This window comes from Antedon mediterranea, chromosome 6 (assembly GCF_964355755.1).
Source record: "Antedon mediterranea chromosome 6, ecAntMedi1.1, whole genome shotgun sequence".
In the NCBI taxonomy this organism is placed as follows: domain Eukaryota; kingdom Metazoa; phylum Echinodermata; class Crinoidea; order Comatulida; family Antedonidae; genus Antedon; species Antedon mediterranea.
Window position 1 is genome coordinate 18,577,871 of NC_092675.1, and position 13,277 is coordinate 18,591,147.

At 34.7% G+C, this 13,277-nt stretch overlaps 2 protein-coding genes across 2 annotated transcripts; both read left to right on the top strand.

Moving 5' to 3' along the window:
• The first annotated feature begins 3,797 nt into the window (after nucleotides 1–3,797).
• LOC140051961 (macrophage metalloelastase-like) lies at nucleotides 3,798–9,832 on the top strand. Its single transcript, XM_072097317.1, has 7 exons — nucleotides 3,798–4,012; nucleotides 5,285–5,408; nucleotides 5,650–5,861; nucleotides 6,219–6,426; nucleotides 7,941–8,231; nucleotides 8,398–8,537; nucleotides 8,754–9,832. The coding sequence occupies exons 1-7, from the start codon at nucleotides 3,929–3,931 to the stop codon at nucleotides 9,318–9,320; spliced, it is 1,626 nt and encodes a 541-aa protein (XP_071953418.1). The 5' UTR covers nucleotides 3,798–3,928; the 3' UTR covers nucleotides 9,321–9,832.
• Nucleotides 9,833–10,558: 726 nt separating this feature from the next.
• On the top strand, nucleotides 10,559–12,965 carry LOC140052227 (macrophage mannose receptor 1-like). Its single transcript, XM_072097690.1, has one exon. It carries the CDS (start codon nucleotides 10,599–10,601, stop codon nucleotides 12,441–12,443), a length of 1,845 nt encoding a protein of 614 aa, XP_071953791.1. The 5' UTR covers nucleotides 10,559–10,598; the 3' UTR covers nucleotides 12,444–12,965.
• Nucleotides 12,966–13,277: the final 312 nt, after the last annotated feature.

The window sequence follows — 13,277 nt, forward strand, 5'->3', positions numbered from 1 at the left end:
TTGTTTTCACAACACTTTGATTTTGCCATTTCCCCCCTGAATTGAATTGAATTGAATTTATTTGGAAAATCATCATAAAAAATACATACAAAGTGATAACATAAATTACGGACATTACAAATAATACATTTATAAAAGATTTTCCAGGATGGCCCAAAAAAGCTTATCAGCTTATTTCCATTGGGATCTTTTTACAATCTAAAATAAAAAATATAAACATTACAAAGTATAGCATTAAACACGTAAATATAACAAAAACAGTAATATAAAAAACAAGTTAAATTAAAGACTATGATTGACTTATAAAGTTATTTGGTTGAACAGAAATGACTGGTTTTAAACTATAGATTATTATATTGACATTTAGAGCCTCCAATTTTTAGTTTTCAATGTGGCCGCCTTTAAAAATATAAATAGATTCAAAGAGTCCACGTAACGAATTTCATTCCAATTCTCATACGGTAACGTATATGGCGATATAAATAAATCGGCTGATATAATGCAGCTATAACACTAGTATTTATTGAAAACCCGGAAACCCGCAAGCCTTATGTAGTAATGTAGTAGGTGGGTTAGGTTATTATTTAACCATGGAGGAATTACGTGCTATTACAGTGTTCATTATGTTGAAAATCCCAATTGAAGGTTAAAATAGAATATTGTTGACAATATATATTGCATTTAATCATTTGTATTGTATTTTTCAACAAAAACAAATTCCATGCATACTGATGGACTAGTACAAACATTACAAACATATTCTTGTGATAATAATAATAAGGAAAAAACAAATTTAAAAACGCTAATTTCACTTCCATGATTTGAAATTGTTTCGATGATGGCCTTCGTATTAATTTTTCGATAAAAGGAATACTATAAAAATTGTGGTAACTATCACCAAACCAATGTTTTGGTACCTTGGTTCATTCAATTTTTTTACAGCATGTGGCTTCAAAATCTGACGAGGAAGGGAACTTGAAACTAATTTTTCATTTGGCTTAGCATCAGATTAAATAGTGGCTATAAATATAAAATCATTGAAACAAAAATATTAACTCATTGTATTAACTTCAAAATAAATCAAAGAGTCATGATGTTGCCTTCCTGTGGTAGAGAACAAATCGTAAGTGGAGTCCTGAGATCTTACTTCCTTTATAATACAGCAAATGATCCATTGTTTTAATGTTGTCATAGGATGAATTAACGTCGAATATAATTAAAATAATATTAACGGAAGCTATTTAGACTCTAGGCTAATTTAGTTGTTTAAAACACGCTTGGCATTCATTCAAATAATTAGCAAGCGGAACGAAGGTTTATCCTTCCTTAACATGTCATACAGTAGGCCCCTACTTGCATTTTAAGGCATTGGTTGTAGCTCTCATGTATATTTGTGGTGTGTAAAGCTCTCTACACTATTAAGGTAGTTTGAACAAAAAGTGTGATATGCCCAAATATAGTGGGGATATGCCCATGTATGGACATGATAATGTCATATCACTACCATATTTGTGCATATCACCACCATATTTGGGTTTGATAGTGATAGACAGAGCTTTAGAGGAATGAAATATGTATTTGAACAATTATGCTTTTTTTTGCACCAAGGGTGTGAATATAATTACTTAATTTTATTCACCGTCACTTCTGTTCAGAATAATAGAGTAAAGAGACGAAGAAATTACTAATAAATAATCAAGAAAATATACAGCTATTAAATTTATTTAATTTTAAAAATAATAATATATTACTGCTATCTTGGGGTTGAAATGGATGCGGGTATGACTATGATTTCTCATATCTCAAAAACTATTTCTACGTCGTCTTTTCACTTACGAAACATCCGAAGGATTCGAAAGTTTATTAATGAGGCAGCAGCTAAACAACTTGTTCATGCTTTTGTCACTTCACGACTGGATATGGGAAACTCATTGCTATATGGGCTACCACAAAAACAACTCCACAGGCTTCAGCTGATTCAAAATACAGCTGCACGAGTTGTTAAAAACTACCAAGATATGCACACATATCAAATACCTTGGAAACTTTGCATTGGCTTCCTGTTAGGTACCGCATTGTTTTTAAAATATTACTCTTTGTTTATAAGTCTATTAATGGCATGGCTCCTGAATATATTTCTGACATGCTTAGGCTGTATGTTCCCAGACGGAATCTGCGTTCTAGTGATACGCTGCTTCTACATCAACCTAAGTCTCACCACTCATGGGGAGACAGAGCTTTCACCGTTACTGCTCCTCGTCTATGGAATGCTCTACCGAGCTCTATCAGATTTTGCAAAACTGTTGATACTTTTAAAAAATTATTAAAAACACATTTATTCATTAAGGCATATGGAAATCATGAGGTTTCTTAAAGTTCTAGAATTGTATAGTATACTTTTTCCTGACCAGCATTATCTTTGGGGTGCCTCTGTCTTGGTTGTTGTCTCTGAGCACCCGGTCGTCTGTGGCAAGGAAAATGTGTATCCTGTTCCTTTGTTTGGTCACCTAGGTAGGGGTCCGGGACCGCGACAGAACGAGAACGGATGGGGACCCTCCAAAGAAATTGCATTTTATTTGTCGGGCATTTGTATGATTTGTTTTATTTTTTTATTTTATTTATTTATTTTTTTTTTAATGCGCCTTGAGCACTCTTGAGTGGTATGTGCGCTATAAAAATCCTGTTATTATTATCTTGTTTAATATTAATAACGTATTATAACGTAACGGTAATAATGATAACGTCTTAAAGTCATTGGCTGTAACTTATATTAATTAGGTAGGCTAAGAATATCAACTAGCCTTGGGCCTACGTTCATGTTTGTAAAAAAAACTAACGAAAAAAAAACATAATACTTTAATACTATTACAGAATAAGAGCCATGTGTTTTTATGACGTAACGACCGCTCTAAAGAGAGGAACTTTTCACTGAGTAATACTTACTATTAGTGACTCACAAAACAGGGTTGATACTCCTATCGTATAAAGGCGAAATATTATGTACTTGGACAATAGAATACTTCCTCTATATGCTTTGCGTAACAAATTATTTGAATCATAAAAAAAAAAATATATAGAAAAAACTGAAACATGAATATACCGTTTAGTGTAAACCAAGACAAATATTAACCTCAACCTATGATCGAACACAATTTTAAATTTCAAAATGACTGACATATCAATCAGTACACGTTAATGATTGGTATTATTGATCATTGATTTTTTTTGTTTCTATAATTTCTTATTAAATATTGTGCTATGTAAAATGTGTAATGGAAAATAAACATGCATTAGTAAACCGTGAGCGTTGTACTCGCATACTCGATTTATTTATCAAATGTTGGTTATTAATAAAACATGTAGACTATACTAGTACAGAACTATCGTGGTTCAGAAATTCAAGTACCAAGGTGCAATTTATTTATTAATATTTCAGAATCAAAATACAATGTGTTGGATTTTGGAATAAAAACGATTAAATTAACAGCATCATTGGTAGTTCATATTCAAGTCATATTCTTCTATTTCATGATCAGTCAAGTTTCCCAATTTTCAAAGTTGTTTTTGTTAAAGCTATAATAGTTTTTATCATCTACTACCAATTAGATATTTGTTTCTGGTTCGGTTTCGTATTTTATACATACTGTATTTGGAATTCTATAGGAGTTTTTTTGCCAACACAATGCTATTACTCACTTCACGTGCTTTAAGAGTAGTTAACCGCAACTCAATTGGCGTGCAACCCCGGCGAAGAAAATATTCTTCACTTCCCTATAAAAACCCGGTCACTTGTTGAGCGCTTAGTTCAGTGTCGTCTGCCTATAAGTGTCTTGGGAGGAATAGAGCTCAACTTAAAATACTGTCTGATCTAGGACACGACAGACAAGATACCGGTGTTCACTTCCAGTAGAACAGACAAGTTGCTAACATGTTGTCTGTTGTAGTTCTTTTGTCAATTTTAAGTGTTCGTTATGGAGATACTTCCCCAGTCACAAATGCAAATGCTGCAATGGTGAGTATATTCCGATCGCTTAGTTTTAGAATGCTTTCTAAGTTTGTTTATGTCATATTTTAAAATATTTTTTAGTTATGCTATTTAGGTTTTCTGAAGTTGAAAATTAAATAAATACAATTTAATTTTAAAACATATGTTTAAAATAAAACAAAGAGCACATTTCATTCTATACACAATTAAGAACAAGACAAATATGATAGAAATATATATATATTTTTAAACATAACGTTCATTTTGCTTTGTAATTACAGAACAGGAATGTATCCCATTTACATCAACATTTAAAAAAAAATGTTATATCGGCCCACATTTATATTTTATTAGTTTAAGAGCACATTAAGATGATTTTTTTTATTGTGGTTAAAACAATTATGACGATTAATTTATTTAAGTGAATACAACTTTTCTAAACATGTTAAAACAGTAAAATTGAGACGCATGTGCGTCACCGACGTTAACATTATAAATTCGATTAGTCCGGCTATAATTTCATGAACTTTTTCACTGGTTAAACTCAATTGTACTAAATTTTAATTTCAAGATAAACAAATTATGAAGGACTCATGTGATACGTATACAGAGATGATTATCACCACTGATTTCCAAAACTTTCAATTCGATTTATTCGACTAATTTCCTCTTTTTCCGATACGTAAAATAGAAGGCATATTACTCCAAGGATCGAGCACGCGTGTGAACGGCTGCTATAGGACGAGCGTAAACTAGTTTTCAATTCGATAAGTCATCGAGAACTATCGACAACTTAATAATATAAAATTAAATATCAAATGAAATAAAACTGTAGAAATAGGACAATTTTTTTTCTAATTTGATAAAAGTAGTGTAGGCCTATCTGTAGAATGATTAGGTCCTCTATATTGTAGGCCTACCCGCCTACGCACCACCCCTATAAGTGATCTATCGCAATTTCTGTGCTGTCATTCATGAATATATAACCTTTTATATTACTCATTTAGTCTAGTCTTATTCGACTTATTAATCGTAAACGAAAGACATTTGGCACAGAATGTTTGTGCATTGGGCTTAATAAATTATGTTTAAAGTTTATCAATATTCGAAATAAGCGTGCTACTGTATAAGTGAAAGAGTGCGTGCGGATGAGGACATGGCCTTTTAAGCATATTTATATCATTGGTCTACTCCCAAGTTAGCTGGTTTCTTTTATCTTTCTATTATAATTTTCTTCTCTTTGTGTCATTTTAAATACATCTTATACATAAATGTTTTTATTATTTCCTTACTTCAAAGGAATATCTGACAGTTTTTAATCACATGGATCCTGTAGATGCCAAATCAGGTCAACTTAGGTCACAGGATGAACTTATTGAAGGTCTTAAAAAATTCCAACGCTTTGCTAACATTTCGGTAACAGGTAAGAATTTGTCACTTAAAGTCAATCATAAACTTTACTACGTGTATTTATTGTGCTAATTACGGATATACTGGTTGTGTTGAGTTGGTTGTAGGCATATTAAGGAACATTCGAATTGCGACGACCTGGGGCCTAAGGTATGTGTTACTTCATTTGTCCCATGTCATCGTCGTCGTCGAAATCGAGTCTTCGTTTTTTTAGTCTGTGTCTGTCTGAGATATAAAAAAATTGTATTATATAGGTAAATTTGACGAAACTACTATGGAAATGATGAGTCTACCTCGATGTGGTAACCCAGACTTTGTGGGTACTGGTCAAGACGCAAGACGCAGAAGACGATACGCACCTCAAGGAAGCAGATGGCCTAAGAACGACCTTACTTACTTTATAGAAAACTTCTCACCTGATCTTTCACAAGCTAATCAAGTGAAAGTTATTCAAGCAGCATTTGATGTAAGATCCATTCTGTAATTCATTTTTAATAAACATCCAATGCACGATGACGAAACATAAACAATCAAACAAATAAAAAGAAAATAGATAAATAAATAAATATAAAATGTATGAATAGCAAATAGATAAATGAATGAATAAACGGACCGACGGCCGGATACATTAATAATGAACAAACGAAAGTATGAACATTTACGAGTCAATCATGTACAAATAAAAGAGAAAACGACACTACCATTAGGCCTATTAAAATTAGTGTAGAATTTCACTTAGCCTGTGCACCAGAACCTCTACAAAATTATCATACTTATGTGAATGCCATTTTAAAGTGTAATGCAACAATTGTCGTTTTATTAGATTTGGGCTAAACAAACCGCATTGAGTTTCAAAAGACAGAATAGCAAGAGGGGAGCTGACATCGTTATACAATTTGCGAAAGGTAGCCACGGTGACGGCAATCCATTCGATGGCATCGGTGGTACGTTAGCCCATGCCTACTTCCCACAGTTCGGTGGGGATGCTCATTTTGACGACGCAGAGCGTTTTACTCTAAATAGTTACTCAGGTAAGTTAAACGTGTGCATGTATTATTATAAACACGTTATATAGCACTTATTATAACACACCTGAGCGGATTCTTGTCATTTGATTGAAGGATTGTGGATCACATGATATTCAATAACTACTCAATTGAACTCTGTGACGAGTATCGAGATTGATTTATGCAATATGCGCTGTGAGCGTACTGCTTTTGTTATAATACAGTTCATTCTTGTTAACACGTCTAATGAGTCTATGTACACCAATCCATGTTTCAATAGTAGGTTAAAGTTGTTAATATTAATAACTGTTTTAACCCTAAACATCACAATTGGATCAAAATATAATGCGAAAGATTAAGCATAGTAAAAGGCCTTTGTTAGGTTTACGGGACCCTTCCAACCTCACCCCTTACTCTACATCCCAAAGAAATAAGGGATTCGCCACGGTATTCTGTTAAACCTAGATTGATCAAAACTGTCACGTTTTATTGGGCCGAATTACTCATCCTGAGAGGTTGCGTAGTAGTTGGAACTAAGTCAAAAACGTCAAACACCACCCACACCTCAACTAATCCCTGATCCCATGATTGTTCGAGCGAAAGTGTGTTACTAATATTAGAACGGTATTAAACTCGAACAATGTGTGCAAAATACCGCGTAACACGTCCGGTTATGGTCGATGCAAGATCTAACAACATTTCACAACTTTGCAAATGATTTTTAAATTACGACAAAATAGATTGTAATGCGCTTAAATAATGAATAAAACAAATCTATAATAATTCAATACAGATCAAAACAGAACACAATAACAACTGTCCTTCCCACGCACGATATCTTGACTATTACGTTTATCGGAAAATGTGTTAGGCCTATACTGCTAAAAACTCCACCAGTTAGAACTAACAAATTTTAGAAACTATATTCCATGTAACTAATAATGTTCTGTAAAGTCATTATTTCATAAAAAAATTCTTTTGTGTAATCCTTCCCTGTCCTACGTTGTTTACTGCGTGAAGTGAAGATGATTGGAAATAAAGATTGAATTGAAATTTAAATATAGGGGTCTACCTTTACTTACTTACCACTGGTTAATGTGTTAAACTGTGGGAATGCACAACTTTATTTCTGTTTTTTTTTGTTCTAATTTTACGTTTATCTTTGATATTTTGTAATTTGCAATCTTTCAAGAAGATAATTCAAATATATGATCAGTGTCTGAAAAGAATAATTTAAACGAATGACACAATATGCAAAATAAATGAATCATACTAATATAAAGTAATTTACTTCCCGTTAAAGACGAATAGTGAAGAGTCGGAAATATTCACTGGTGAAATATTGACAAACTATAGTATATAGGCATACCATGGCATTTCCCCTCCCTCCCTGACCAAAAACAATCAATGGCATAAACTTTTGTGATGCTAGCTATGAAAACAAGATTTCAAAAAAGTATCCCAAATCAATTATTTTGACTTTGTTTTCACACAATTTTTGCTTATTTTGACTAATAATGGTCGTAATTTATATCTAGGAACAAATCTTTTTCAAGTAGCAGCCCATGAATTTGGTCATAGTTTAGGTCTTGCTCATTCTGACGTCAGCGCTTCACTAATGGCGCCTTTTTATAGAGGATATATACCAAGCTACAAATTACATAGAGATGATATTGAAGGAATTCAACACCTTTATGGTAGAAAAACAGCAGTACAAGGACCTGCAACGGACCCACCAACGTACAACCCGACACGTAAACCATCAGAATGTGGTGGAAAACTAGATGTGATGACAAGGACTGCAGATGGGAACACATTTGGATTTTATGGTAATGGTCTGAGGCTAAATTATTATATTACATTAATTAATTTTCGGTACAATAATAAACAGCAGTAAACATATAGGAAATTAACAGATAAATATATATTTTTGCATTATTTTTACTATGAATGTAACTCAGTAGTATGATATCGTGTTTATATATTACTCAACAGGTAATAACTACTGGCTTATTACTGATACTGGTGCAGCCAATGGTTATCCAAAGCCAATCCAAGAAGGCTGGCCAGGGCTACCCAACAAACTTGATGCAGGATTCTTCTGGGAAAGAAGTGGTAAAACGTACTTTTTCAAGGTAAGTATTGCAATACCCAAGATCGATACAAACAAAACTATGGCACTGGTTGATAGATCTACGATATAATATTTCTTTAAAAAAGGGTACCTTAAACAAATAAGGTGGTGGAGAAGGCTAACGTCCCGTTTGCTTATCGTCATGACAGAGTAATTTATCCATCGTAAGTAAATGTCATAGCATTCTTTCCAACATTTGTTTTGATATTTCTTAAAGGGAAACAAGTACTGGAGATACACAAATCGAGTTCCTGATGTTGACTACCCAAAACCTATTTCGAACTGGCGTGGAGCACCAGCCAACATGGACGCAGTTTTTGTATGGAGTGGAAATGGTCGTATATATTTTGTAAAAGATGGACAATATTATCGATACAACCCAACTACTTATCAGGTTGATCCAGGCTACCCAGCACCGTTATCAAATTGGAAAGGACTTCCACCTCGCATTGAAACGGCTATGCAGTGGAAGAATGGAAAGACATATTTTTTTTCGGGAAGCAGCTATTGGCGTTTTAACGACAAAGCATTTGACGTAGAAGCGGACTACCCCAGACTCACGGCAATTTGGTGGATAGGCTGCTCAAATACAGCTGCTTTACAAGGGGCTGGAATCACACCAACTGTACCCGCCGCAGATGGCACAACTACATCTAGCATTCTTGATACAGACACTAAAACAATTGTATTAAACCAGAACAATAATGCAGTGTCGAATTATTCACATCCTTTTTCAATTGTGTTAATGTTTGTTACAGGTCTATTGACTCTGTTTCGTCTATGATAAAACTAATTTACAAAAGATATCTTGTTCGATGCGGACCACTGAATTTACCCATATTAACGGGAATCGACTCCAGTATCTATGCCGTATTAAAGTGACGTTCGTTTGCAATGAAGATAAAGTTGAAGAGACGCGTAGGAAAACGTCCAGGAAAAGAACATAAATACCCCGCGTTTAAAATTGGTAGTGCTGCTTTTTTTAATGGCCTAATATTATAGCCTAGCTTTCAACATTGATTCAAGATGGAAGCAACGAACTAATTGAATAAAAGTTTATATTAAAGCCATATGTGTGTTATACTGTAAAACAAATAATGAATGTTTTATATTCGTTGAATGGAGAGAATATTTCATGAGTAAGACAGATTGATTGATTATTCTATTTTAAATAAATAATGCAATATTTCCACTATTTAACTCATAACGTTCATTAATTGTATAGTGACTTCTGGACAGTGGCTCGTTTCTCCGTTATTTCTTGTATTGTTTCCGTCAATCAATAATAAAATAATAATCCATTCATTTCGATATTTTTTTATTTCGTCTTTTGCGCTGCTACCCACTGACATAAGACATAGATTTATATTCACCTGTCTATGAACAATAACTGAACTGAATCTAATAGGCCTATTTATGGTATATGAAATTATTTAATCTTCAGTTTTGTTCTTTCTTCAAATCCAAAGTGGATTGAAATCGTCATTCATTAATTTTCTTGTAATGTATTTCTATTTAAATTAAACATGCTAAACAGTGATAAACAATAATATTACTAATCTGGGCCCGCTTTTTTGTAACACAACAATTTACGGTAGGGCCTATATCAAACATACTTTATTCTTCTTCAACTTCCGTTTTAAATTAACAATCTTTCATTTTTATTGACTAAACATTCTTTATAGACCTATAGTTTTTTTTTTAAATACAGCTGTCATACGCAAAAGTATATATATTCTATAACATGATTATAGAATTACAAAGGTTGGGCTATATGCTTTTATTCGTGCGAATCAAACATTCCTGATCTGCATAAAGAAATACTTCTGATAAGATCGCATGGTGGAAACAGGTGTTATACCAACGAAAGATTATCCTGGCTGATCCAAAATCAATTGCGTGATCAAATATAATTATCGATTGGAATTTACCATGATTTGTTCCCACAAGATTAAATAGTCAAATCAATAATGATAATTTCGCATTCCCCTGCTATGAGCATTTAAATTAGTTTGGACCTTTACAGTACAATCATTAGTGTCTGCACCGCCAAACAATCAAGATGCGCCCAATACTGGCGATCATCGGCTTTGTCGCACTTGCGACAGCGTGTGAAGATGGTTGGGAGTCATACAATGGCTACTGCTACTTGTTTAATCAAATAGGTGGTAACCGGAACTATGCTGATTCTGAAGTATTTTGTTTGAACCACGGAGCACACCTGGTGTCTATTCATAGTGAAGCTGAGAACGATTTCGTTACCAGAACAGCACGGGATTTAGATATGGGTAATACGTGGATAGGGCTTGATGATAATGGTCATGAAAACGAATTTACATATTTGGATGGAACACCTTTCTATAGAGGTGGATACACTAGAGGTGAACCTAACAATCACGGGGCTGGACAGGACTGTTCTTATTTTCCATTTGGACCGACACCATATGGATGGGACGACTTAGATTGTAGCCGGAACAGCAGATTTGTATGTGAAAAAAATGTTGAATGCGAAGAAGGATGGATTACGTGGGGACAAAATGGCCATTGTTACAAGTTTTTTCCAGAAGAAATGATTTACGCCCAAGCCAAGGCAAGATGTACTGAAGAAGGTGGTTACTTGGTATCAATTACAACCGACGATGAGAATACTTTCGTCATTAGGAATGTTGCTATAGAAATAAGTGGAAGTGAAAGGCCACCAAGAACATGGGTTGGTCTAGACGACACAGATACGGAAGGGCTATGGCATTATGCTGATGAATTGGATACTGAATCTTTTGTTGGCCGGTTTTCAAGAGGAGAACCGAACAACGCTGGCTCCGGACAGAATTGTGTGTGGTTTCCGTTTCGTGAAGATGATGCATGGGATGATGTTTCGTGTGGGGCGCAACGAAAAGCTGTCTGCAAGAAACCTGACTTTCAACAAATGGCGACAAGCTGCAGCGGTAATTGGCTTTCATATGGCGACAGCTGCTACAAGTTCGACAATACACAACGAAACTATGCTGCATCTGAAGAATATTGCACTACTCAAGGAGGGCATATGGTGTCTATTCATAACGACGCGGAGAATGCTTTCGTTATCGATAAAGCACAAGAACTGGATTTGCGTAATACGTGGATAGGCCTTGATGATAATGGTCATGAAAACGTCTTTACATTTTTGGATGGAACAGATTTCTTTAGAGGTGGATACACTAGAGGTGAACCTAACGATTGGGGAGGTAATCAGGACTGTTCCTACTTTCCATTTAGAGAGACGTATGGATGGGACGACATGCGCTGTAGCAATAGTGCACAGTATATATGTGAAAATGTAGCTCCATGTGCAGCTGGCTGGACCGAGAATCAAGGACATTGCTACAAGCGCTATAGTGATTCCGTTGATTATCCTACAGCTAAGGCATCGTGTATTGGACATGGTGGTTATATATTAGCAATTACAACCCCGGAAGAGAATGAGTATGTTTATGATAATATTCAAGATGATCCGTCGTCGGACCCACCAACAACATGGGTTGGTATAGACGACATGCAATATGAAGGGAGATTTACTTTGGCTGAACCTGGTAATGATTTTTTTAATGGACGGTTTTCAAGAGGAGAACCAAACAACGCTGGCTCCGGACAGAATTGTGCGTGGTTTCCGTTTCGTGATCCATATTCGTGGGATGATATTTCGTGTGAGGCGCAAAGAAGCGTTGTCTGTAAGAAACCTGATCCAGCACGCAGGTTTGCTGATGACATGGCTCGTCATTTGAAAGATACCTTGTTGCATATGCGGGACGCATGTTTTGCGTCCGAACAACTGACGGTCGAAGATGACACACAAAATATGTGTGAAAAGGTAGAAGAGGTGATTAATACATTAATAGAAGATTGTGGAGGCGGCGCCAATGACGAGTAATTGAAATGTTTAACATTTGTTTATGCTTCGTTCACACTTAGCCAATATTCAGATTCGGTAACCGGTAGAAAATCGTTAAAAAAAATGGTGTAACTGTTCTGATTAACGTATTCCGGATTCGATTCCGGAATAAACATACGTGTGTTATCGAAAACCTAAACGTAGCTCGGAGTTTTCTCCGGCAACCGGATCGAGTTCGGGCTCAATGTGAACGTAGCTTTAATCTTAAAAATGGCAATTGAACCAATGTTAAGTACAGGATAATAATGTCACAACCTTTAAAACTCAAAATTATTATTTAAAATTGTTTAAAAAAATGATCGTTTATTTGGAAGTATCATTTACTAATAAACATTAGGCACTGGTTTGTACCACACCAGTGTCTGATATGCATTAAGTAAATTGAAGTTGATGATAACATTACCTGATTTAACATTATTCAAGAAGCCTAATCATGTAAATATTCTATACTTTGCCTTCTCGGTTTAGTTTACTTTCAATTAAAATGGTGAAATGGCATAACTGTTGGTTATTGTTTAATTACTGACTCGTCTCAATCTAAGTTATTAATCTATAAACTAAAGTTTATGTTTTGGGATAGAAGATAAATTTGGAGAAACGGATACAAACCAAAACACTAGATTTGAACTCGGTCACTATGGACGAGTTAGGTTATCCGCCGCGCAAACGCCACGTGCACGTCTCATACAGAAAAACGATTATGCCATTGTGACCTGAAGAAAATAAAATGTTAGTGTGCCCTCTATTTTGTGTCTAAGTATATACAGCTAATATACAATAGGTATATATACTGTATACATACTAGGGCCTACA